This window comes from Populus alba, chromosome 3, assembly GCF_005239225.2.
Source record: "Populus alba chromosome 3, ASM523922v2, whole genome shotgun sequence".
NCBI lineage: Eukaryota > Viridiplantae > Streptophyta > Magnoliopsida > Malpighiales > Salicaceae > Populus > Populus alba.
Window position 1 is genome coordinate 2,387,348 of NC_133286.1, and position 27,481 is coordinate 2,414,828.

The 27,481-nt window shown below is 33.1% G+C and overlaps 4 protein-coding genes across 4 annotated transcripts; 1 reads left to right on the forward strand and 3 right to left on the reverse strand.

The window, feature by feature from the left end:
- Positions 1–874: 874 nt before the first annotated feature.
- Positions 875–3,392, reverse strand: LOC118044095 (uncharacterized). Its single transcript, XM_035052253.2, has 5 exons — positions 2,965–3,392; positions 2,796–2,893; positions 2,627–2,692; positions 1,534–2,408; positions 875–1,142 (listed from the first exon to the last, which is right to left on the reverse strand). The coding sequence occupies exons 1-5, from the start codon at positions 3,324–3,326 to the stop codon at positions 1,131–1,133; spliced, it is 1,413 nt and encodes a 470-aa protein (XP_034908144.1). The 5' UTR covers positions 3,327–3,392; the 3' UTR covers positions 875–1,130.
- A 2,191-nt stretch (positions 3,393–5,583) lies between these two features.
- LOC118044096 (ferredoxin-A) lies at positions 5,584–6,363 on the reverse strand. The gene has a single exon (XM_035052254.2). The coding sequence runs from the start codon at positions 6,259–6,261 to the stop codon at positions 5,812–5,814; it is 450 nt and encodes a 149-aa protein (XP_034908145.1). The 5' UTR covers positions 6,262–6,363; the 3' UTR covers positions 5,584–5,811.
- Positions 6,364–11,806: 5,443 nt separating this feature from the next.
- On the reverse strand, positions 11,807–18,958 carry LOC118044098 (transmembrane 9 superfamily member 1). Its single transcript, XM_035052256.2, has 12 exons — positions 18,618–18,958; positions 17,474–17,669; positions 17,256–17,360; positions 16,907–16,924; positions 16,720–16,817; positions 16,483–16,635; positions 16,174–16,311; positions 15,715–15,881; positions 13,997–14,091; positions 13,541–13,914; positions 12,694–12,967; positions 11,807–12,353 (listed from the first exon to the last, which is right to left on the reverse strand). Exons 1-12 carry the CDS (start codon positions 18,711–18,713, stop codon positions 12,286–12,288), a joined length of 1,782 nt encoding a protein of 593 aa, XP_034908147.1. The 5' UTR covers positions 18,714–18,958; the 3' UTR covers positions 11,807–12,285.
- Positions 18,959–21,303: 2,345 nt separating this feature from the next.
- Positions 21,304–26,993, forward strand: LOC118044100 (serine/threonine-protein kinase SRK2A). Its single transcript, XM_035052258.2, has 9 exons — positions 21,304–21,793; positions 21,916–21,990; positions 22,067–22,168; positions 22,254–22,307; positions 22,397–22,489; positions 22,590–22,682; positions 24,617–24,721; positions 24,806–24,904; positions 26,242–26,993. Exons 1-9 carry the CDS (start codon positions 21,674–21,676, stop codon positions 26,572–26,574), a joined length of 1,074 nt encoding a protein of 357 aa, XP_034908149.1. The 5' UTR covers positions 21,304–21,673; the 3' UTR covers positions 26,575–26,993.
- The last annotated feature ends 488 nt before the right edge of the window (positions 26,994–27,481 follow it).

Below are 27,481 nucleotides of genomic sequence, written 5' to 3' on the forward strand. Positions count from 1 at the left end.
AAAAAAATGAGAAAAGCTCTTGAATTGTCAAATTATGGCCACTAATTAGAGGTGAGTAAAAAAATTAAAAAACAATTAAATCAAGAAAATTAAAAAAAAAAATAACTAAAAAAACCAAACTATGAAAAAAAAAAATTGATTAAAATAAAAAAACAAAAAAAAAAACAACCATTTTAGTTCCATTTTAATTTTTTAAGCCTAAAATAAAAAAAAATCAAATTAAATCAGTTTTTGTCCTGAAAAACCAAGTCGAACCAAAACCAGTCAGTTTTGAACTGGTTTCAATTCGATTTCAATTTTTTTTTTAAAAAAAAATAATTTAGTTACCTTTTTTTTTATAAAAACCGAACCGAATAGAAAATAATCCATTCTAATTTTAATGTCTTTATTGCCATTGTTTTTTAAATCATTGTTTTTTCTTATGAATATCCATTTTTATTGTCATACAATTAAGAAAATAAGAATTTATCCATGTTAAGATCAACTTTCCACTTTAGTTTTTAATTAATATTAATAAATCTTTCTATGATTCATATATTTTTCAACTTGTTTTATAGTAACTTTGCCGCCCCACCTCATGATATTCATTACCACATAGGGAAACCGACTTCTCCAACTGAATTTTCTGTAAACAAATTGTCAAGAGACATAGCTGTCAGAATCAATTGTAAAAGCAACCGAACTTGTTTTCTGCTAGAAACTTAAAGTAGCATCAACATTTTATTTCCTAGGAGCTCAAAAAGTTAGCTGAATACAGAATACTTGCTTTCTAGTAACTAAACGTATGGTATGCTGACATCACAGAGCATGCACCCTAAAAACAAACCCCGGACTGTTTTTTTTTTTTTTTCCTATAAGATCATGCCCATTGAAATTGAGGAAAAAATGCTGACAGACAGATTGTATGAAGACATGCATAACCTGGCAACCTCATAGAACAGTTCGAGCAGTCCAATAAAAAAACAGACGCATTCCTACTTTCCTAGTCTCATATAGGCAACAACAAACACAAGACTATTTACCAAAACAGACATCGAATGTTTATTTCCTGCTGACTCGTGACAATGAAAATTGAAAGACGAAGGTGATTTCCATTCTCTCTTCCACCTCAAAGAACCATCAGAGTCTTCTCAATATCCTCCCTGCACAACCCAACAAGGAAGAGAGAAATAAGATGATATGGTAAATGGCAAAAAGGAGCTATCTATTTCTTAAAGTTGATGTAGGTTCAACTTCTCCTCGCATTTCAGCAGAATCCAGTTTCCCACTATAGATCAATTGGTAATTGCGTGATAGCACTCACAAGACTCTTGATGAAACTTTCCTGTCATCTAACTCGAAACCAGTCACAAGCTAACCTAGTTACACAAGATGATGTTTTAATCTATCAACCTGAAAACAAACCTACACGTCATACATGTATGCAAGGCTCTGTAAACCATTCTTCCTCCATCTCCGGTATCAAACCACCCAGGTATAATCTAAGAACTAAAAAGAGGTTCTAGTTAATTACTTAATGGGGGAGTGCCTTACTTGGTCTGACCATCCTGGTTTCCCTGTCGGTGCATAGTTCCCTTGCTCTTCTTGCACGCTCCTCTGCTCCATTTGTGCGGACCTTGGACCATCACCTGGGTTAGGTTGTCCATAGCCAGTATTTCCACCTTGCCCATAGTTTCTAATGGGGGGTTGCCTTACTTGGTCTGACCACCCCGGTTGCCCTGTTGGTGCGTGGTTCCCTTGCTCTCCCTGGGTGCTCATCTGCTCCATTTGTGTGGACCTCTGACCATCACCTGGGTGACGTTGTCCAATGCCAGTATTTCCACCTTGCCCATAGTTTCCAGCATGGGTGGGAGAATAATTCCTGTCACCTCCCCTATAATCTCTTTGCCCAGGAGATCCATGATCCCTGGGATCTCCTTGCAGGAAGCTCCTTTGATCTGGGGCATAATGATTTCCATGCTGTCCTTGGTTGTAACCTTGCTGTCCCGGGGGATAAAGATTCCCCTGCTGTCCTTGGTTGTAACCTTGCTGTCCTGGGGGATAATGGTTTCCATGCTGTCCTGGGTTGTAAGCTTGCTGTGCTGGGGGATAAAGATTTCCTTGCTGTCCTTGATTCGTGTTCCTCCCTCCAGGGGCATGATCCCTATTGATCATTGGCATACTACTGCCTGGCCCTGGAGGACCACGGTTTTGCTGTGGTGGGTAATTTTGTTGAGGCCCATAGTTACTACCACCTCCTTGCATATGCCCTTGTTGACCGTACTGGGGTGGCGGCCCTTGATGATTTGGCATTGGACCTCCTTGCTGGTTAAATCTAGGTGGACTTCTATTCCGCTCATACCGTCTTTCTCCCCCTCTATGAACTGGGGGTGGTCTCGGAGTAATCACTCCATTTTCATACTTGTCTCCTGCAAAGCAGATTAAATCAATTTAAATCACCATCCTAACAAACCATATCATTCTGCATTTTAACTAACTTGTGCAATAACCAAACTACCGAAGTAAAGGACTAATACTAGCTTAAACAAGTAAAACAAAAACCCTACATGTATCACGCAATAACCCAAATACAATTTAACTACGGAACAGAACAAACAAATTTTAATCACAAGGAGAAAAACCTGACCTCCGTATTCCTTGTTCACCGGGTCAATATATGAATCCGGTAGTACAAAAACAACCCCAGGAACATCTGTTTCAACCATCATACATAACAAGTCAGCAAGCATTCCAGACAAACAATGCACAAACTAAGAATGCTAAAAACAGAGACAAACTGACCGACAAGACCCGACCTTTAAACTTTTCTGACTCCTGTTCAGACATCAAAGCCTGAAACCCCTGATAAGTAGTTGTGCTACAAGCGTAAATCTTCTTCTTCGCCTCCTCAATACTTCAAAAAACATCACAACAGCATTAATTATAAATAGATTTCAAGCTAAAAATAAATAAACAAATAATAACCTGATGTTGAGTCCTTGGGCACAGATTCGTTCATAAGTAGCGACCATTTCTTCAGGAGCGGGTTTGGGATCTTTGGGGAAATCAACGGTGATGAGCCAGTGATTGTAATCGCAGCCTGGGAACAGAATTGTGTCCTCAGTGATTTCGTCTCCGTCCTCGTAAAGCTTGTACTTTTTCTCTGGTCTCGCCGTCGTCGTTGACATCATCGACACCCTGGTTCCCGTGAAAACCCGCGATCGGGAAATGATTGTGGGGGACTGTGCGGCTGGTGGCGCGATTGGGACAGGAGTGGAGAGAGGGCGTTGCAGTGTGGAAGAAAGTAGAGTTAGGGTTCGACGGAGGCGGAGGAGGCGGAGCGCCATGGCGTAATCGTGAGTGCTAGGGTTTTAGAGCGGGTTTAGGAATTTCTTTTCTTTTTGGTAAGACACTCACTCTCCCGCTCTTGTACCTGAGTAGCTGTTTTTCAGGATTAATTGCATATATAGTCCCTCTACTTTGGGAATTTTCTTAATGTAGTACCTCTATTATTTCTTGGATTTATGTGGTCCCTTAACTTAAGATGTTTTTATAATGTGATCCCTCCATTAAGATTTCGTCTGAGTTGCATACTAGTCCCCCTTTGAGGAAGAAATACATACTAGTCCGGCTTTTTTAAAAAAATAGATAAATAATAAAAAAGAATTAAATTTGAGAGTCGTACCTTCACTTGACTAAAAAAAAAATTATTCTTTTGTTTCTCTCTTTAAATTAAAACTGGTCAAAAAAAATTTTCATTTAAAAAAGGCTCTAAAAAAATTGAATTGTGTTATTAATATTGGATTCCCGAATATTATACATGTAGTAAGAACAATAAAATAAAATAAAATATTGGTGGACAAATTCAGAGTTATTTAAGAATTTATTACTTGAAAATCTAATCTTCTTCGGTTATAAATAATTTTTTAAAGGTTGAGTTGTCGTAAATCACAAATCGTCTTATTACACATCCTCCAATGATAATCGATACAAACTACATTAAGAAATCTCTTAAATCTCTATTTAAAAAAGAGAATTGTCATACTCAGAGTGCTAACTTTTTATTTTGGAACTTTCATAGTTTTTAGTTTAACAAACAACCATTAAAATGAATAAGAGGCATAACTTACTATTTACAAGGAAATCTGAAAAACCTTGTAAATTGACAAAATATCAATTTACCCCTTGAATAATATCCATGTATTAATTCAGGATAATTTTATAAATTAACCCGATCAAGTCCTTACTTGATTTTTCTAGGTCTAAAAATATAATTTCTATATTAATTATACTATAGTCCCTGATTTTTAAAAGATATTTTAATCAAGTTGTACTTAATTAAATTATCTCAACTTAATTTTTAACTAGTAGTTCTTAATATATATATATAACCCTTTAGGTTTCTAACATGTTAACCCAAATATAAATTTTAAATATAATTAAATAAATCAAACAATATAATTTACTATTAATTTGATAATTAATTAATTTGTATTTGAAGATCAGATGCATTATCTAGCGACGTGTCATAATCTCTCAAATATTAGAAAAATCATTAGTGATTTAACTTAACATTTTAATTAATGACTGGTTTCTCATTGTAATTGAAATCATTTCATCAATAATGTTTTGATTTAATATTAAAGCATGAAGTATGTATATTATTTTAAATTATGTTTGTTTTCTACATAATAGTCATTGATTGTTTGAATAATATTTGAAATTTTTTTCAAATCTCATTCCACTTGATCAAATATTTATCAGTCAATACTATTTAAAAATAAATGAAATATTTTCTCTAACTCATCTATGATGATAAATTATCTCTTGATCACTCGAGTACTTTCATATAATTTATGTTATACTCAATATATGTCCCTTCATCACGTCAATTAAAATAACATAAAACAGGATCAAAGTATAACATTATCTTTATAAGATAACTTGGTGATCTTAAGTTTAAGGATTACTTACACAACCATCACGTGAATCTTTACGTTAACATATATGATCTCTCCATATAAGATTATATATTGGTCAATTTAATGTACATGTCTTATAAGAAGTATCTATATATCAGTTCTAGATATCCCTTATACCAAGCTCATAAGAACTGCTACTTCATTTCATAAGGAAAGAACATGTATGTGTGTGTGTGTATGTATATAAAAGTTTCTACAGCTTTAATAAAATGTTTAATATTTAAGTGTGTACCAACCAATAATATTTTAAAATAATAAAAATCTCATAATTATAATAACTTTATAATTTTATTTATAAAATATTTTTTACCTCATGAACTTTATATTTGAACTTTATATTTATTTTAGATACACAAATCAAAATTTTTTATAAAACTTAAACTGGTATGCAGGTTAATTCTAGGTTCGAATGAGTCCGGATTTTAAAAAATAAAGGAATGATTACCAGGATGACTTAGTAAAAAAACAATTATAAAGTTGACTAAATGGCGTCGAATCAACTACTCCTGTATGGATTAATTTGAAACTCGACCTCTAATAGCGTTTGGTCGACTGGTCTCACATAGACCTGAAACGAGTTTAACAAACAGTGGTTTTGACATCAACAAGAACATCAAAAAGGAAAACATAAATTCCGAAATATACAATAAAAATCAATTTCAAACACAGTTCGAATGCATATAAGATTTATCAAGTTACAACAGTTTCATTCGAGACTATAAAATGAAAGAAGAAAAACTTGAAGAAACTAAACAAGAAGAAAGATTAGCAACGATCATAAATATCTCCCTCTCGAACACATGCACGGCCAGATCACGACACAAACAAAAAGAGATCTAATTAGCTATGATTAAAAAGCACTAAACTCTTCCTCTTTGTGTGTCTCAATGACAACATCAGACGTAGGATAGGCAACACAAGTGAGAACCCAACCTTCCGCTATCTGCCCTTCATCAAGGAAGCTACCATCAGACTGATCCACAGTCCCTTGCACAACCTTGCCAGCACATGAAGAGCAAGCTCCAGCCCTGCATGAGTATGGGAGGTCCATTCCATGCGCCTCCTCAGCATGGTCGAGGATGTAGACGCTTGTGGGGCAATCAAACTCCTTCTCGCCGTCAGGCGTGATGAGCTTCACCTTGTGCGCTGCCATTGCTCGAGCACGTCCTCCTCGACTCGCTTTTAAGCCAAAAAGCGCCTCCCCCACGCTGGGAAGAGCCCGTAGGCTTGTTACTGGCTTTTGTCTAGCAAACGAGGTGCTAACCATGGCGCTGGTACTGAGGGCTGCTGCGGTTGCCATTCTTCTGGATAAAAAGACTCTCTCTCTCTCTCTCTCTCTCTCTGAATGTGGGAGTCCAAAGGCAGTCGGAGGCTCGTGGAAATGGTGTGGCTAGGAATGAGAGAGGTGAAGTAGCATGGAATAGAACCCTATCTGCCACATGGCAACCTTCCGTGGCTTGCGTTATCTTTCATGTTGTTAAAAGGATGTAACAACCAAGAAGATTAAATTGAGAAATTTTTTTAAAAAAATTAAATTATAAAAACAAAATCAATTAATTTTTTTTTAAAAAAAACTGACTGGATTGATTTAAACTAATTATAGTTTTTTAAAAAAATTATTAATTTAATTTTTTTTTTTATAAAAACCAAACCAAACAAATGATCTATGTAACGACAACATTCTGTGACTTTTGCGAACCGACTCGATGGACTCCAGGACATTAACCGCATAACACGTTAACAAATAAATTGCATACGTGTACCTCCAGTTTGTTTTTGTAATTCAACCTTCGTTTTATCTCTCCATCACATATTCAGTCCCATTTGCTAACTACCTAGTTTATTTCAACTGCGCCGCGAGTCAAATAATTATTTTTATAAAAAAAAAAAAATATAAAAGTTTTTTCAAATATATTTGTAACAAAAAAAATATCAATTATAAATAAAAAAATATTAATTTTGCGCCAAAAAAAACAGTTCCATTCGTCTGCGGATCCAATATTTTTTCTACCGCAAGAAGAACAAGTGTGCAGATATTACAATGTCAAGAAAAAAAATATAACTGAATAAAAATATTAATACTTAAATATAATAAAATAAAGTAAAATATGTTTTAATGTAAACATTTAGATCTCAAATTAATTTTTAATATAATAAAAAATAAGACAAAGTTGAAATTAAAAAAAGTAAAACCATTTTCTTATAGTTTTGTTTAATAATTTTTCAAAAAAAAAGATAAGAAAAACAAAATAAAATAATATAAATAGATAAAGTATAGAGTAATAAATATTCTGAGTATAAAGAATAAATAATAATATTTTTCTTTCAACCAAAATGTAATAAAAACAGCTAGAAAATTATATATAAAAAAATAAAGATAAGAAAAAAAATAAAATATATATATATATATATATAGAGAGAGAGAGAGAGAGAGAGATAAATGCCAAACATCAAGGAGATAAAAAAAACTAACAAAATATTTGATACAACTATCATAAAAAAAAAAAAATTACATCATTTCTACAGTGGAAAAATATTTTCTTTTAGTACATGTACATTAATACTTTTAAAAAATCCCCTAAAAACTCTCTTTTAAAAAACGATTAAGATTAATTATAGTTTTTTGTTTCAAAACCTGCTATTTTGCAAATTATAACTACAAAAACACACACTTGTAAAAACAGGAAGAGTATAATTCAAAATCCCAAGGCCACAGAGTTGGACAACTACAAACCCTAAGAGCAACTCCTACCCACGAGCTAAATGAAAAGACAAATGTATTTTTGTTTTTATTCTTTAACTTTTTATATCCCAACAAAGCAGCTAAACAAATAACCATTTTGGCTATTTGTTTTTTTGGCAGCTATTTCTACATTTCATTGTAGAAATGATCAAAATAATAACTGTTGGTCAATAGCTATTTTTATAGCCGTTGGCCAACAACTCTTTTTTTTTTCTTTAAATATAGAAGAATTTTTCTTTAAATGCATGAAGAGAAAACTTGTAGTTTTAAAATTTTGTATTGTGCCTCACCCTTCTCTCAAATTTAGAAAAATAAGAATAAATTATTCTCCGGTTAATTATTAACATCGGTTGTGTTAATTAGTTGAAATTAAAAGGTATGCTTGTTTAAAAGCTTTTTCTATTTTCTCTTTTATACCTCTTATTTTTTAGATTTTTTGTTGTTGATTTAATATTTGTGATGATTTTTATTTATTTATTATTTTGTGTTTTTAATATGGGTTAAGGAAGACAATTTTTATTTATGTTGTTATCTTTGATAAAATTGAGAGGAATTAATAATGGTAGTTGATACTGATAAAAAGATAGAATGACATATTTAAAATTTATTTTTGATTGTCTATTTTAATTTGAGGTCAATTATATTTTTTCTTGTTGAAAATACAATTAAACCAGTATATCAATTTTCTTTTAGTTCTAAAAAATAGTCAAATTGTTATGTTAGAACAAATAGGAGGCAATGATTATTATTAATTCGCATGTATGAAAACTACAAAATTGCTAGACATTGAATGTGAGTTTCTTTTACACTCTCTTATAAGGTTTTAACTTGAGTTTTTTTTTTTTAATGTAGATTGATTCAAATTTTCCAAGCTCTTTTACCAACTTTCTTATGAGCGAGTAAGAAGATATTCTCTCTCAACTAAGTGATTCTAATCAATTAATTGATGACTTAACATGCTCGAATTTAAATGTCCATTCGGCAAAAAAGCCACAAAGAAGTAAAAATTTCTCACCAGATGAGGATTGTTTACTTGTCTCTGCATGGCTAAATACAAGTAAGGATCCAATTATAGGAGTTGAACAATAAACAAAACAATTCTGGGCTCGCATACATGCTTACTTTGAAGAGAATAGAGGAAATTTGAATAATCGTTCACAAATAAGCATCTCAAGTAAATGGCAAGAAATAAATAGAGAAGTCGGTAAATTTGTTGGATTGGTTACTCAAATTGAAAATCGTCAGCAAAGTGGAATGACCAAAGAATCAAGGGTAATGTTAATATTCATTTCTATGTTAAATTGTTTAACATATATTTTAACATTATTTAATTAATTTATTTATTTACCAGATTAATGATGCTCGGCAAATGTATGCTTCTTGCGTTAGCAAACGATTTCAACTAGAACATTGTTGGGTTATCTTAAGAAAAGAACCCAAATGGCAATTTGAGCGTGCAAGTCAACATCAAAGGTCAAACAAGAAACAAAAAAGTCATGTCAATGCAAGTTCGGCTTCATTAACTCTATCTACCCCTAATTCTGTTAGTTTAGGAGAAGATAGTGAACCATTGATTTATCAAGATAGACCAATCGGTCAGAAAGCTGCAAAGGAACGACTTAAACATAGACAAAGAAAAGATAAAGTTGGGGATGTAACTGTAACGAATCTCTTACAACAATTCAGGGATACTCTAGTTGAAATTGAGGATCAGAAGAAACAAGACAGGAAAATTATGTTAGAGTAACAAGCCATGATGATTCAACAAAGTCAAGAGAAACAAGAATTGGACAGGATTGAGAAAGAAGAACAAATTATGAAAACGAATATTTCTAATTTGGATCCAATTTCTGCAGCATATTTTCAAAATAGAAAGTTAGAAATTATACAAAAAAAAGAGTTTTGATTTTTAATTAACTTTGATTGATTTATTGTAATGTAATGTATTTTTAATTAAATATGTAGAAAATTCTTGGTTATTTTAAATATATTGTTATGAAATTGATATCAATTCATAATACTTTTTTGAAGTTCCTCTAACACTTAACAATAATAAGTAGGTTTAATTAACTTAAAAGATAACAACCATAATGAAAAAAAGAAAACCTTGAAAATTATGATAACATAAGAAGTTCAAATCTAAAGATTCTACTCGTTGCCATATTGTTCCCACAAATATTCAATCAAATCTTCTTGTAGTTGAGAGCTAGTTGCTTTATCTCTAATTCAATTATGAGTTTGAAGAAAATCATGTAGTTTTAGTATTTCACCATGTGACACTAATATAAAAGAATTGACTTCATGTTCAAGGTCAAATCCAAGGTTCATTGCTCCTTCATCCTCAGTAATTATATTATGCATTATTATGCAAGCGTTTCTTCATCCTATTATCGAACAAGTCCACGTACAATTGCAAAACGAGATTGGAGCACCCCAAATGCCTGCTCCACATCTTTTCTTGTAGACTCTTGCTTGGTTGCAAAATATTTTCTCTTTGCTCCTAATGATCTTGAGATTGTCTTAACAAAGGTTGACCAATTAGGATAAATAACATCTGCTAAATAGTATCTCATTATATATTCATGCCCTTTAATTATATAATTGACAGGAGCAGTACGACCTTCAGCAAATGCAGCAAAAATAGATGACCGATCAAGAACATTAATATCATTTAATGATCTAAGCATTCCAAAAAAGACATGTCATATCCAAAGATCTTGTGAAGCCACTGCCTCTAGAATTATAGTTTGTTCACGACAATGACCAGTATACATCTCATGCCATGCAATTGAGCATTTCTCCCATTTTCAATGCATACAGTTAATGCTTCCTAACAATTCTGGAAATCCACGCTGCCCTTCAATTGATAATAATCGACAAATATCGGCCTCGTTTGGTGCCCTTAGACACCAATCACCAAAAACTTCTACGATTGCTTTGACAAAAGCTCTAAGACTTTCTATCGCAGTGGTTTCTCCAATTCGAAGATATTCATCAGTAAGATCTGCAGAAATACCATATGCAAGTATTCTGTGAGCTGCAGTTATCTTTTGAAGGCAAGATAAACCAAGAACACCAAGAGCATCTGTCCTTTGTTTGAAATATGAATTATGAGCTTTCACTGCATTTGCGATCCGAAGAAAAAAGACGACGACTCATCCTAAGTCTTCTTCGAAATTGACTTTCAGTGAATTTAGGATTTTCTGCAAAATAATCATTATATAACCTTAACTCACCTTCCTTTCTATTACGATTGATAATATTATGACCGGGAATAGAGCCACGATACTCTGTTCTCCACCCTTGATTATTCGATTCTTCTTCAGCAACCACAACAGTAGCAACTTGAAAAGCAAACACAGGAATGTCATCATCAAAATCAAAAGCATCACAAAAATTAAAATTAGAATGATTCATAATGAATTTTAATGAAATATAACAATATATAAGAATATTTATAGATGGATTATTTTTTTGAATTGTAAAATCTTAGAATGTTGGCGGTAATTTTTTAAAATTTAAAATTTTAAAATTTTGACAGTTATTTTTTTAAAATTTAAAATGTTATCAGTTATGTTGGCGGTCATTTTTTTCAAAATTTAAATTTAAATTTACTTTTAAAAAATTAAATTTTTAACAATAACATATAAAACTTATAATTAAAAATATTCATATAAATAAATTTTAAATTTAATTTTAAATTATATCTTTTAATTTTCATATTACTTCATTAATTTTATATTACTTTTATAAATTACTCATCTTAATTATATTTATATCATCTTAATTATATTATATATAAAATATCTAAATTAGTTATATAATTATATTAAAATTAATTTAACATAAAATATATTAAAATATAAATAACTTTTCTAAATAGCTTTTTACCACTGAAATGCACATAATAAAAAAAACTATATTTAAACTATTCAAAAAGTCATTTAACTCTTCAATATAGCATTTCTTCCCATTAGAGATGCTCTAAGGCAGGCCATCCTGGTTTCGAAAATTATGAATGTGCATTCAAAGGGCTCAATTCATGTTTAGGGGAAACCAGAAAACTGGCCCTGCCAAGATGTGAAGTACTGTTCAATAAAAGTTTCCAGAGAACAACTGCAAAAATAGCATAGATAGTTTTTAAGCAGCGCAGAAAGCATTTCCAGAACCTGAACATGACGACTCTTCCCAAGATCAGTAAATAATAAGAACAAATTCAACCAAAAAAAAAAATGGAAAATAGGTATCAGTCCTTCGTGTAGCGACCTACTTCCATGAGAATGCGTATAACAAAATGAAAGGTGTTTGATATATTTTTCTAGCTTCACAGATTACAAAAACAATCTCTTAATTCTAAATTAAGACCTTCACTTACAGCGGGGAAGATAACCAAAAAACATCTCAAGGCTTCCTTTTTTCCAGAGAACGAAGAATATATCCCCAATCCCAAAACCCTGTTATATCTGTGCATTGTTGAGTTCCCCATACATGACCAGAGGCTTCATCTCAAAAATCATTGTCTCAACAATAAGAACAAGCTCTGAGGAAGCACTTTGAGGTCTACATTTCCTCGCTGAAGTTCTAGTCGCATTTTATGTTCTTATAGATCCTCCTCACAAACAAATTTGAGCCTAAATAACCAACAGCCCCTGCAATGAAAAAGATAATAATCATATCAATCATTATGAGAACGAACCATAAAAAGGGTACAAAGATAAGGACATCATTGATCTTGATCCCTGATTCATGGCCAATTCAGTTGCAAATTGCATCAGTTACTACAAAAATTGCTGGTATTTGCTATCAACCAGCAAATGATTGTATCAGGGGCCTCATCACGAATTTACTACAGGTCAAAACTACCAACAAGTATAATCTGTTTCCCATGAGAAACGAGGATTTAATGAGAATGGACATTAATTCAGTGAACATAAAGGCGATAGCAACTAGGGCATTGTGCAGTATAAACAACAAAAATACCAAACTCACCACAGAGAATTCCTAATCCAAGACAGAACATCAAAGTGTATCCAAAATAGAAGCTTGTCTGGAAGAAGCCCGACATCTTAGTCTTCACATAGTAGTAATATATTGAGTACAAGTACACATAAACAGCTGTTGAGGCAGCAGAGAAGAATGAAGTCCACTGCCAGTGATAGTTCTCAGCATTAAGCAAGAAATATGTTCCCACAATTGTCACGCAAACTGTTACAATAATGAGAATCAGGAAAACAAGCAGCATAAACCCGTACACATAGTAGACCTGTCAACCAGCAGCAGGGGCAAGGTTAGTGAGCTGTCAAGGAAAAACATAGCTTAATTTGTATCATTCATTTGTTTTTTGGGTTCTCATCCATGAAAACAAAAAAAACATTAAGTGATCAGAAATATTTTAATATACATAAAACCAATCTAAACAGGCCTTCCAATCAGTTAAAAGGCAATAAAAAACTAGAATAGGGGGTACACGGGAAAACTTTTCAGTATATAATATATTTGCAGCATGATTTTTCTGGGTAGGAAAAGAATTCTGTTGCAGTTCTTCATTCGTTTAAAAAGATTTGGTCAGACATAGACAAGCATGTCCGTGACCTTCAGAAACAGAACTCAAGATAAGTCATTAGGCAACAAGGTTTTTCTAGAATCAAACTTGCTTGAAATCAGGTGAGTATCAAACTACTGTCAACTTTTAGATGACAGTTTTATGCCCTCAAGCTGATCAAAAATTTGCACCACAAAAACACAGTTAAAATTAAGGGTATCGGGAAACAATCATTATACATGAGATTGAGATACTTTTACTAGTGCCAATCAACAATAAAACAAAAAATTTCACCTTGTAATTCCAGAAGGATGTGAAGACAAAGTACATCTCAATGAATATGCTGCCAAAGGGCAAAAGTCCTCCCATCATCGAAACCACAGATGGTGTGAGGTACCATTTCTTCTCAGGAATTGGACGGGGAATGGTTTTCACACGACATGGATTGTTTGGAGCACCACTCCAATTTCTTCCAACAACGGTGCCAAGAAGAGCCAGAGGGAAGGAAATAAAAGCCCAGATTACAAAAACTACCACAATGGTGCCAAAGGGAATGGCTGCTAAAGACCCATAGAAAATGGCAATTGTGTTCAGGATGAACCCAATCCCAAAGCACATAAATGGAAAGAGACAAGCAGTGAGAATCATCGACTTGATCCAATTTTTGCCTGGCAACCACAATAGAACCATGAGCAAATGATGAAGACAGAAAACAGAAAAATCAGCTGACTGATGGATGAAGATATGTACCTCCATGGCGAGAGTACATCCCTCCACTCACATAACCAGCAATGAATGATGTGAGAGCATAACATATTATGAATGTCGTGACAATCGCTCCTCTCCTGCAACACATAAATACCATCAAACTTTACCACACAACCAATGACTGAAAGGCAAGGAAAAATTACAGCAAAAAGAACCCCCCCCAAAAAAAATTCACTGGTTACAGTTTACATAATAGTTTCAAGACATTCAGTCTCCAACCAAAGACCAAAGTAAATAGGATAATTTACAATATCATCAAGTTAATAGACAGATCAAATCACTCTTCAGATTAAAAGTTCTTTCACAAATGTCCAGCACATCCTTTCCCTTTTATCCACTTGGACAGCATTTTCAGCAGCCAACCACATCCAAATCCAAACGAATTCAACGTCACCATAAATCCATGATAGAATCATTTAAAGATGAATGCAACCATTCAAAACCAATATGCATGATTCATTATCAAAGAAGATTGAAGTTATATTTGAAAAGCTCAAAACACAAGTACATGCCTCTCAATTTCAGTAACAGGTACACCATGACGAAAAATGAGGAAGCACAATAAAACTAAATTTGTTGTTAACTAATGTGGCGTTAATTCCAGTCAATGAAACAGCAGAGCCTGAAATTGCAATAACCAAATGAATCCCATCTGTGTCTGTATTTGTAAATGTATATTGAACTCAATCCCAGAACACAGCCAAAGTATTCCAAGAATCCAAAGTTGACTCATCCAAAATCCTTGCCAAGAGAATTCTCAAATGCTAATCCACTCATTAATTTCTTTATGCCAATTAAAGAACACCAAACTTGCACCCCCAATTGCACCGAATCCATGGTTCCTAACCCACTGACACCATAACGTATGAAGGTGATGTCAACATCTCCAACATCAATGACAGCAGAATATCCTTTATGGCCATGAATACATCTTTTACAAATTCATGCACCACTATTTTGCAATCCGTCATTGACAAGAACACAATCAAAGGGATTCTCAATCTCCACAGCTAACCCTTCCCTCAGATCTCCCAGCTGATAAAGTTTAGTCCAGGAGAATATCATAGTTTTGGGATAACAAGTAGGGGGTGGTTGAATAAAATAGAGGAAAGGAGTACAGGTACACTACATGGATCTGTTGGGTAAAGATTACCCACATAGAGATGCATGCCCCTTGGAGATTTCTGTTTGTTTTGGTTTGGTGGTTTGTTCAATGAGAAAAAAGAGGAAGAGAAATGTTAAGGTTGTTTGAATCAAACAGAAAAAAGATCTAACAAGTACATAATGGCAGATTGCAGATATCCTAAGAAGATGAAGAAAGGAGGGCATGTTGATTCCACACGGGGAATAAAATTGAAGTCAACAAATCTTTGGCAGTTGTTTTAACATGTAGCTTGCAATACAACTTGTATACAAATCTTAATTGGATACCATGTTAAAAAAGACTGCAGAGTATAACAAGAGGAGAAATTCAAGGGAATTTCCAGGAAATTGCAACCAGTATGCATCCCAGCAATATAATCCAAAGAGATGATAACCACAATAGATTGTAAGGTCAAATATCAAATTTACCTGCTTGCTAATTAACTATCAATGATAAAGTATAAAACATATAAATATGATAATCCGTATACGATAATAGAGACTATCTAAGTTGACAAAGGTTAATCCATGTGTTTCAGAGTAAAATCTCAACATACCCGACATACAACGTTCCAACAATTGCCATCAAGATGACAAGAAGCACAAGCAATGCTAGCTGAGCACCTGTTCCAACAACAGCCGAGAGAAGAACCAAACTGCGAGGTGGCCGGAAAACATCTCCATGAACAAGTTTCCAACCAGTCTCCTCACTAACATCTCTTTCCTGAGAAAAATGTCAGGATAATTTGCACAATTTCACAAGTTACAGTTCTATTGCAGTTACTTACATGAGGAAAAAATATGTTGATGAAAAAAAAAACAGCAATCTGACAATGAAGAATCTACTAGAATTCACTCTTTAAAAAATAGTCAAAGATAAAAAATTATTCTCATTAAACCTATCAAAATAAACCATAACAATAATAACGAAAAAAATATATATATTCTCAGTAAATCCATCAAATAAACAATAACAATAATAATACCCATTAAATTAGAATATAGAGAAGCATTACCAGAGATTCCACCAGGTCATCATCTTCCCGAGCATATTTTGCATAGTCATTTCTAAGAGTCCGCATCAAAATCATTGACACTAAACCGGTGAGAAAGATAACCATCATGAATGAATTGAAGATGGAAAACCAATGGATCTGCACTTTCAAATGCATTTACAGCAAAATAAGTAAGAGTTAAACAAATTACAATTAAACAGCCAATGATCCAACAAATAATCAAAATGCTTTTGTAGAACTAACGATACTTTTTAAATCAAGAATAGCAAACAATGAGAAGCACAAAACTGAACCAACATCACTTTTTACCTGATGCTCAAAGAAGGGGTAGTCCAAATAAACATCAAAGCGACGTGCAAAACTGACATTAGTCAAACTCCATTTGACAGAGTATGTCAAGTCCAAAATTCTCCCAGATTCAAGCGGCTTTGCATTATCTTGTGTGAGATTGACGTGAATAATCTGCAAGCAAAGATGCTTTAACATTGATAAAAAAAAAATAAAGACATTAATAGAAAGTCATATGGAAGTTCAGGATCCATAAACCTGATCTTTATTATATTGGATAGTAATGCTCTTGTGCGTGTAAAGGAAATGCTTGCCATTTTCACCATTCTTATCAGGACGCGATTCACCAACAAACCCTAAAATATAATTAAGCATAAATACAAGAATAAACTATCCAGTCATGTTGAGAGAATAGTGCAACAATACAAGTCCTGCGAGTACATACCCCATAATGGCAGATCATCTGAACTTGCAATCAGAATCCCAAAGATCATGAACCATGAGAAAAGAGGCCAGAAAAGTAAACAGTGAGCATACCGACATGCAAAGGAAATTTAGTCAAATGATATAGTTCAAAAGATCACATAAACCTCAAAAAAAAAAAAAACAATAATTGTTCTCAATTGCATCCTTGAATAGTAGAGGGAAGCGGAGGGAAGGATGCACAGGCAGAGTAGAGGAATTGTGAGCATTAAATTAACAGAAGCCTGAACACACTGATATAGAATAAACATACACACCCAATGCTTTCACCCACATAAGGAACACATCTGAGATTACAGCTCAAAACATACCCACAAAGAATTCAAACCAATAATTGTTCTCAATTGCATCCTTGAATTGTTTGACCTTTGCTTCATCAAGCTCAAGCTGACAAATGACACCTTTGTCCACATTCTCTGTTAAAAACAAAAGTAAGAGGAAAAAAAATAGGTGTCTAAATAAATGCAACAAAAAATTTCTGGACACATTCCACCAGACAAGTTAATGTGCAAGAAAAGAATTTACATACTCCCAAACTTTATGTCAATCTGGCTATCAATAAGCTCATTGCCACCAAGGACCTCACCGAGGCCACCCCATTTGTGTGTAGCAACATCATCAGATGGATGGCAAAATGGAAGGCTGTAATAATTGTATGTCTCTTGTGGATTGTTATACGGACCCACTTTATTTACCCAAAGTTTAACAGGTTCCTCTTGTCCATACTGCAGACATAATTTAAAAAACAAAATTGAAATTGGAGAGTAAATTAAAAGCATAGTAAGTGATTGACTAAAGAATTCATTTCATTTCAATAAAACCATCAGGAAAATCATTTTGACCCTGGATCATATGAGAAAAGATTGAGCCAAATTAGCTCACACCAAGTCAGAAATCACATCTTATTATTAAAAGATTAAGAGAAGAAACGTCAGTTTACTACCGAAAATGGAACGCGTGTCCCTCTCTATATGGCCAGTCACTCTTTCCAGTATTATCTTATCATCCAAAATCATGCATAGTTAATTATTCTCATTCCCCGCAAACATATATAAAAACAAAAGTTTTAAAGCAAACAAAAGATGCAAACCACTTCAGCATGCTAAGTCACAAGTCCACTACAGCTAACATTTGTTCCCAAAATCTTTCCTCAACAAATCCAGACTCGATGGCTCCTAACTAAGTTCATCCTATCCATAAAACATAACATATTGAACCCAAAGTGAATTTCCACATCAAATCTCACCAACAAACACAATACACACAAAGCACCTTTGTAATGCCTAAACTGCCATTTGCGAAATCAAAACTCGATCCATGAACACCAATCAACCTAACATTTAAATCCATTGTTACGTTAATGTTTTTAGGTATCAAATCTAAATAAGTTACAAAGATTGTTTCCTAATGAAAAACCAGCCTAATTCCCTAAAATATAATCCAAAAAAGATCAGGTCATAATCAGATCCAATTTTTCAATAATTCAATAATCTAAGCACCTTTCACACGAAAACGACGCAAAAACTAACAGATCTGAGTCAAATTCGGGAGCGAGACACAAAAAACCTGAATAACGAGATCTGCGAGTTACGACTGACTCAGGTGAGTACACCTGAGTCAAAACGAAACAAAGCAGAGCAAATAGGGTTTTAGCTATCAAATCTTCCGTTTACCCTGTGATCTGCGTCGAAGGCGAGAGCGGGAGAGAGGAGAACGAGGGAAATGAAGGCGATGAGAGGAAGGGATCGGGCAGTGGTTGCTGAGGACATGGCGATCGCCGGTGACGGTGGGATCTGATGGTCCAGATTCGATCAGTCAAATCGAATCAAATCGATTTTTTCTCGTAAATCTTTTTTCAAAAACGGATGAATTCTCTCGCTTAGCTCTGAATTTTTTTTTTTCTTTTTTTTCCTCTCAGATAGAGAGAAAGCAGGGGGGAGTGAAGAGACAGAAACGTGAGGCAAGGAGTGAAGAGATTTAATATTTGCGACTGACTTGTTAACGCTTTTTCATTGGTAAGTAAACGATTTATTTAATTATTTATGTCCAAAGCAATATGAATGAATATATATAATGAGTGTATATATTTTCTTTTCTTATACGCCATCCATTCCGTAGAATTATAGTCAATAACTTGATTAATTGTCTAAGCTACGTTGCAGGGTTTTTATTTCAATCCATAAAAATAATTATTTTAGTTTTTTTATTCAAAAAAATTATGAATGCATAAAGTTTATTTTACAGTTTATAATAATAAGAAATAAACTAAAACAGAAGAGTTTTCACACGCTCACAGTGCATTGAAGAGTGGAATGGTGTTTTTTTTTTTTTTTTTTTGTCTACTTAACTTTTGTTTCCATCAATAGAGTCCTTTATTAGCAAAGTTAACAGCCAATTGTAGTTGTCATCTATGAACAAAATTGAATGAAGGGGGATTAACATAGAAAAGACGTTAAAAATAGGTGTGCGTTTAAAGTTGGTGCAAAAGGTATAGTTTAGTCCTCCAAATTTAACAATTAGGTCTATCATATCCCTTGTGTTTTTCCTAAATTAAATTTCAATACAAAAACTTTATTTTTTATAATTTTCAAGTCACTGGTTTTTTAAGGAGATAAAAGGTTTTGTCGAAATTCAGCATAGAGAAAGTTATTATTTTTGTATATTCCAACCATAAAATTAGTTTATTTTAGTGTCAACATGTTCCATTTAAAGAAATTAGTTTTATGGTGATTTTTTAAAATCTTAATATTATATAAAAAAATAGATCAAAATCATGAAAGAAAAAGCTAATCCAATTTGATTTTGTGTTTTATAATCGCTTTTCGGGTTTTTTAGGATGATAAATTTGTTTATAGATGTTTTGAGGGTGTTTTTGAGGTGTTGTTTGGTTAAAATAGGTTTTTAGGGGATGGATCTACCTATTTTAGATCTTGTTTTTTTTGTGCATTTTTTTTCCTTCGATGTTTTTTTTAGAAAGTGCAATTTAACATTTTGTTATCATTAATTTTTTTTTCTTAGACTTGAAATAAAAAAATTGCAATTTTATCTTTTTTTGTCATTTAGCTTAAAAAATTATGCAAAGTTGAGATCATGTCTATAGCCTATATTGTAAATTTTATTGGTTAATTCAAGTTAACGGTATAGTATATTTTTTAAATGTCATTTATAATTCTTAAATTTACTTCTATATTAAATTCAATATGTAGTTAATTAAGACCCATTCAAGATCTAATTATGAAGATAATAAAGGAAGGGAAATAGAAGAGATAAAATATTTAATCAGGTTAACTTATTGTGATCGCATCCATTATTTAGATTGTAGATTTCATATATTAATTCGGATCAATATAATGTGTTGCTTTTCATTTTACTCTCTTCTATTTTTTTTTTTATTAAATCCCCTAACATCTTAGTTGAATCACTTTTTAACTATGATTAAGTAAGGTTAAAACGACAGTTGTGCAGATTATTTTTTAATCAAATCACCATATGAATAGGCTAACCAATTTGCTTTTGGTTTGCTGGGTCAAAAAAGCCACATCAATTTTTTTTTATTTATTAACATTTATAGTGGTCAATTAATTTTGTATGATATATCGATTGTGTTTTTAATCCTCATTTCAAATATCTATTCGCATGCATTAAAAATAAACAACATCCAATTATTAGTCTTTTTGCTATCCTCAGTGAAACGCGGGCTAAAAGCTAGTAACATATAAAGGCCAAATTAAAACTTTTAAACTAATTTCTTATTTGACCAATTAAATAGTATTGACACATAAATTTAATTTTTTATAAAAAATATCTTTAAATTACTCTTAAAGTATCATAAATAACCTTAGGTTTTTTTTATAAAAAAAATTTAAAATACCCTAAAATATCATAAATAATTTTTTCAATAATCATGAGTTTAGCGACCAATTTAAATCCAATAGTCTTAAATCAGGTGGTCATGCCTTGACCTAACATGCGCTAACAACTTTTAAAATAAAAAATAAAAAAGATAACGCCTCATGGTCCTCTGAATATCTATAATGTGGTCCACAATACAAATACACTATATTTATAGTATGATTCACAACGCAAATACTTTTACACGCAACACTAATAGTAATTTTTCAACATAACACAGTATAAATTATATTTTTTTAAAATTTTAATTATTATTTTTATTTAAAATAATTTTTTTATATTTTTTTGATGTATTAATATTAAAAATATTTTTTAAAAAAATAAAAATAATTTTATTTTAATATATTTTTAAATAAAAAATATTTTTAACAACAATCATTAGAACAATTCTAAACACACATGTTTCACACGTAAAAAGATTCTCTAAACAGGAAAAAAGAAAAAAACCACCACAACAGTGAGTCAGTGAGTGCACACAAAAAGATATTCCATTTCCAAATACACGTTCCCTCTCTCTCTCTGAACACACCAAAAAAAGCAAAAAGGAGCTACGCAGTTTACAGATTCCTCGTACTATTTATTCTCCTCTTTCAATTTAAGTTTCTTTCAAATTTCACCCTCAGATTATTTACTTTCCTTCAAATCTCTCCCTCCTCCGCCGCCGCCCCGCTCTCTCTCGCTCTCTTCCTCCGCTGTGTATAGTTTTATTTCTGTAAATGAATTGAAGGTATAATTAATTGAGTTGAATTTTTAGGGTTTTTATAATTATCAAACAATTAATAGCAGAAAATTAAGGAAAAAAGAAAAGAAAAAGGAAATGGAGAATTACGAGCTGGTGAAAGACATAGGATCTGGTAATTTTGGAGTGGCAAGGCTGATGAGGCACAAACAAACCAGAGAACTGGTTGCTATGAAATACATCGAGCGCGGCCGCAAGGTAAGTAAAACAAAATCAAATAAATAAAAACATTTTTTGTTTTTTATTTTATTTTTAATAACAATTAGAGTGTAAGTGTCATGTTAGCTGCGGCCTAATTGAGATTTGATTTTGGTGATTAGATTGATGAGAATGTGGCAAGAGAGATTATCAATCACAAATCGCTTCGCCATCCTAACATAATTCGGTTTAGAGAGGTATTTTTTTAAAAAAAAATTTAAAAATTTTTTATTTCGGTGCTTTTTGTTCAAGGATTTTTTATTTTTTTTGCAGGTGGTGTTGACGCCAACTCATCTTGCTATCGTGATGGAGTATGCTGCAGGGGGAGAGCTGTTCGAGCGGATTTGCAATGCTGGACGATTCAGCGAAGACGAGGTTTTTTTTTTATTTTTTTTATCTTCTTTTTTTTGTTATTAAATAAAAAAATGCTGAATAAGTTTGATTTTTTATTTATTTTCAGGCGAGGTATTTTTTTCAGCAGCTTATTTCTGGAGTTTGTTACTGCCACTCTATGGTAAAAGCAAAGTATTATAATTTATTTAGAGGTTTCGGTTGCTGATAGAGTTTTGGTTGTTTATTTACTTTGATTTTAATGATTGGCAGCAAATATGCCATAGAGATTTGAAGCTGGAAAATACGTTGTTGGATGGAAGCCCAGCACCGCAGTTGAAAATATGTGATTTTGGTTATTCTAAGGTGGTTCGAGAAAGCCAATTGTTACCATTTTATGTTTTTGTTTTGGTTTATTTGTGGTGTTTGTGAAATTTTTATCTTCTTATCCATGTTATTTGTGTAGTCGTCTTTGCTGCATTCAAGACCCAAATCTACAGTTGGTACTCCGGCTTATATTGCTCCGGAGGTTCTTTCTCGGAGAGAATATGATGGCAAGGTAAGACTTGGATTAGTCTTCATGTATTTGTTTTCCTCTTAAGTACGGACAACTTCTTTGATACAACACCACTGCTAATTCGCCTTCACCTATTAAAGCACTAACACCCAAACCAGGAAAGAACAATAATCTGAGATCATTGGTTGAACAGCTTCTATATTTGTTTGAACTTTTACTTTGATTTAAGTGACAACAGACATATTAGATTGTAGTCAGTGAATTGGAGAAGATTTTATCCTGTAATGCCTTCTCTGCATCCGCTGATAGTTTGCACACAAGCATATATCATAAAAAATTAGCTGTTTGTTCACATTAATGTTTGATCATGTCATCCTCAGGAATGCTCAAGACCATTACACTTGCATTTCTTTTTGCTTTGCTTCAATTGTTTTCTTTGTAATATCAACAGGACAAATTTGCTTGTTAATGATTTGAGGTTTTCATGTTTTGAATGAAACATTGTCGTTCTGTGTTATGCCCTTAGGGAAAAAAACATATATCTGAGTTGGATGGAGTTGACTTTTTGAAGCTGCATATTTTGCTCAGGAATTTAGACTTTGTATAAAGGATTGCTGTTTAGGGTTCAAGCAGAGAAGAATTTCATGGACATTTATCATCAGGATATTTGTGTGTGTGTGTGTGTGTGTGTGGTATCACCATCTGAAAGTTATGATTTAAATAAGCAGCTTTCCTACAGAGAACATTATGATTGGTTTACACTCCTCTCTTTGTACTTTGTAATATGGTAAACCAGCTGCTCCTTAGGTTGTAAATTTGAACTTAATCATGTTTAGATTTAAGCTTTAGAGACTTGAGCTATCAGTTCTCAATGAAACTTGTTTCAGCCACTTGCCAATGTTTCGGTTTCTAGCCACAGTTGAGTTCAGATGGCTTATTTGTTAGTTAGTTCATCAAAAGAGCCAAACACTGACAGTTGCAAGAAGACTGTGAACCGGATGAAATTGAGATTAAGGCTACAACTGGCAGATCTATGGCTTATTTGTTTGTTAGTTCATCAAAAGAGCCAAACACTGACACTTGCAAGTAGAATGTGAACCAAATGAAATTGAGATTAAGGCTACAACTGGCAGATCTAATCTTTAGATGGTTTTCTGTGATTTCTTCTATATACACATATTGTCTGAAACTGAATACTCACAGGTACAGGTGAAAAGAAGTGAAGAAAAACCTTAAAAACCTGACCCCCAACCTGTGGTTTCAGGAGCAATAAACTGGTCTAAGAGCCTGATTTATTCTGTATTAAATGTCTGAGTATTTTAGTGAACCAATCTCAAGGAAATTTCAACTTGGTCGTTAAGATGGCCTGATATTTTGTAATTGCCAACAATTTACATCCAATGACAGCCTTAAAAATCCCCAAACAGATTGTGAAATCCCAATCTTAAATGTAAAAGGAAAAGGACCCTAACTGCTCTACGTCCCTAGCCAACCCTTTCCATTTAGAACCCAAAGCTGGATTTTGCTTGCCAATACTCTATGACCTATGCTGCAAGGCTATAGTTATCATCTCAATGGCTTGTCAGAATAGCATACACCTCTGTGTTTCTCTTGCGTCTTTCAGGTTTCTAGTTGAAGTTGTACTTCTGTCATTTTTTCTCTTCTCGTCTTATTTCAATTTCATTTTTACTTTTAGTTGTCGACCATTGTGAAAGGCAAGCTTCAGTATTGTATAAACGATGAAGACTCAGAAGAAAAATTGTCCATGTCAATCAGAACTTTGTTTTCCTTCTTCAGTTAAATATTACATGTTTGCATGTGATATGTAGTAAATAAATGTGCTTAAACTTCATCTGTGACCTGGAAAGAACCAAGACATGCAGATTTAAGATCTGAATATTTAGAAGGTCTTCTTAGCGGATATGAATATGTCTCACTTCGCAGGTTTGTTATAATTTTCATTTCTGCTTGTCCAGTTGGCGGATGTCTGGTCTTGTGGGGTGACCCTGTATGTTATGCTGGTGGGAGCATATCCGTTCGAAGATCATGAGGACCCAAAGAATTTCAGGAAAACAATCAATGTATTATATTCCTTTGCATCTCTCTTCTATTCAAATTATCCTTTATTTTTCACTGCCCATGAATTTTTTATTGTTTATCTGCAGAGGATAATGGCAGTTCAATACAAGATCCCTGACTATGTCCACATATCTCAAGATTGCAGACATCTCCTCTCTCACATATTTGTTGCAAATCCGTCCCGGGTATGCATGAACAAACCTTGTCTAAGAACAACAATCAACTTATATTACGAAGGAAACATCGCACTGCTATGCGTTGGTAGATGTCCTTCCATTGTGTTACACATCATGAGTATTATAATGGGAAATTAGTATTTCTTTGGATTTCCTTTTTGTGCATTGCTGTTTTGATAGTGTATTTTGATATAGGTCTGCTTTTTGTTGCATGCATTGCTGTTTAGATGTGGTACTTTTAATCTTGTTTCACCCTCCATAACATGTCCACTTACCATCCAATTCTGCTGCATAATTGTTGTTATTGATGCTATTTCTTCTCATCACCATTGTAGTAGTTTTAAACTTGTCAATCTTTGGCTTTTCTGTTTTTCTTTCTTGTTAGAATTTTGTATCGGAGACCAGGAAGACTGAACTAGGGATTCTTCTTTCAGTGCTTGTTGATGCTTTTATTTTTCCTTTTGTCATATAGTGTGCCATGGGTAATTGCATGCTTTTAGATTTATCAGTCCAAACTTCAGCTAGTAATTTGGAGTGCAACTTTTATTATTGGATCTTATGAATAAATTTAATACATGCCAATTGTTTTACCAGGGAATTTGGATACATGTTCTTTTGAACATATCAAGAACCCTCATAGCACATGTATAGAATTGTTTCAGGTCATAGTTTGTTTTTATGCTGGTACCTGTTCAATAGTTGTAAAGTCACTATGTGTTGTCTCAAGAAACTTGAAAATGTATTCCACACACACTCAGAATGAGAGAAACTAAAGGACCCCAAAATAAGTAAATAATCAAGGAAAAGGAATGAATGATTGTTCGGTTGATATGATAAAAGGATATTGAGTATTCATCATTTTGTGAAGAGAGAAAATAAGCTTGTTCATGAATGATTCAGGGTCCATTGAACCCCCGAGTTCTTTTCTGTGCAAGCTTGTGGATGTCCATTACGCACTATGAGAAAAAATTGTTCCCCCCTATTGAAAGCTAAGGGTGTAGAAAATCCTTAGAAAACAATGAATGAATTTGTTTATTGATAGAGTTAATTTAAAACCGTTCTTGAGGCCTCACCTCTCTTTCTATCAGGTATGCAGAAAATTGTAAAAATAATGCTTTTATGGTTTATTTATAGTCCTTAGATCATGTGTGTTCTTGTTTCTCAACATGTGTCTTAAGTGATGTCTACATCAGTGATGGTTTCCTTCAGGATGTGCAAATGCAACATAGCAGCTCACAGCCTTTGATCATTCATCGTTATCATTTCATGTTCTGTTTTTATCACTTTCTTTGTAATGACTGCCGTAACTGAGCATCTACGTTTCTAAACCATGCGTGTTCTTACAGAGGATCACCATTAAGGAAATTAAGAGCCATCCATGGTTCTTGAAGAACTTGCCAAGGGAACTGACAGAAGCAGCTCAGGCCATGTACTACAGGAGAGAAAATCCCACCTTTTCTCTTCAAAGTGTTGAAGAAATCATGAAGATCGTGGAAGAGGCAAGAATTCCCCCGCCAGTATCCAGATCTATTGGAGGGTTTGGCTGGGAAGGAGAAGAAGATGGTGACATGAAGGAGGATGATGCAGAGGCTCATGAAGAAAAAATCGATAACGGGGAAGACGAGTATGAGAAGAGAGTTAAGGAGGCACAAGCAAGTGGGGAGTTCCATGTGAGTTAAGATCCATCCTCTCTTCCTTGCACATTCACGGTCTTAACCTCATATTTCGGATATTTATAGGATCCTTTGAAGCTTTGTGCAAAACTGTGTCTGTGAGCTGGTCCTGAATAAATGTTGTGTGTATTGTAGCTTACCGGTTAGGATGGGTGTGAAATTATTGAAATTAGAGTCATCATCGGAGTCATAAACTTTGAATTCAACTGTGTTGAGCAGGAAGGACGTCTAGCTGTTTAGATCCTTGAATTAGGAGGAGGTTCTGAAATACCTATCAGAGTTATTTATACAAATTATGGTTTTTGTTTGAAAGGGTTAAAATATGATTAGTGTGACAAATTATGGGCTTTGTAAGGATGTCTCCTTAAGTATCATGTACATGTTACTATTACTAAATATACTAAAAGAACTAAGTTTGGTGGTTACCGTAACTTTTTTTTCCCTTCAGTTTTAGTCTTTTTTTAACTGAATCCCTTTTTAGTGTAAGCTCATGAGATGGTTTGAAATTGTGAAAGAAAGACAAAATTAAAAGAGTGATTACCAAAATATAAAATTCCTTCTTCGGCCATTTCAATCCTTTTTGTTTTTGGAATTTTCTTGTAGTCTATAAGTTTTTTCAGTTTAAAAAAAGTAAGGAACCTTGTCATAAAATGACGAAAAGAAAGAAAGTGGTTGGTTGAATATATTTTGATAACAAGAAAGTTAGATTTTGATATCAATGCATTTTGTTAAATAAAAGAAGTTTCTTGAAGGTGTTTTTAGTTCGTCATCTTGCTTGAAAAAGATTGAGGTTGGGAGATATTTTTTTTTAGTTTGATTTTATGTTTTTAAATTAATTTAATAATGTTTTGAGTTGGAAGATTGTTTTATTAATATTATAATTATGCTTATTAGAAAAATAAATTTTAACATT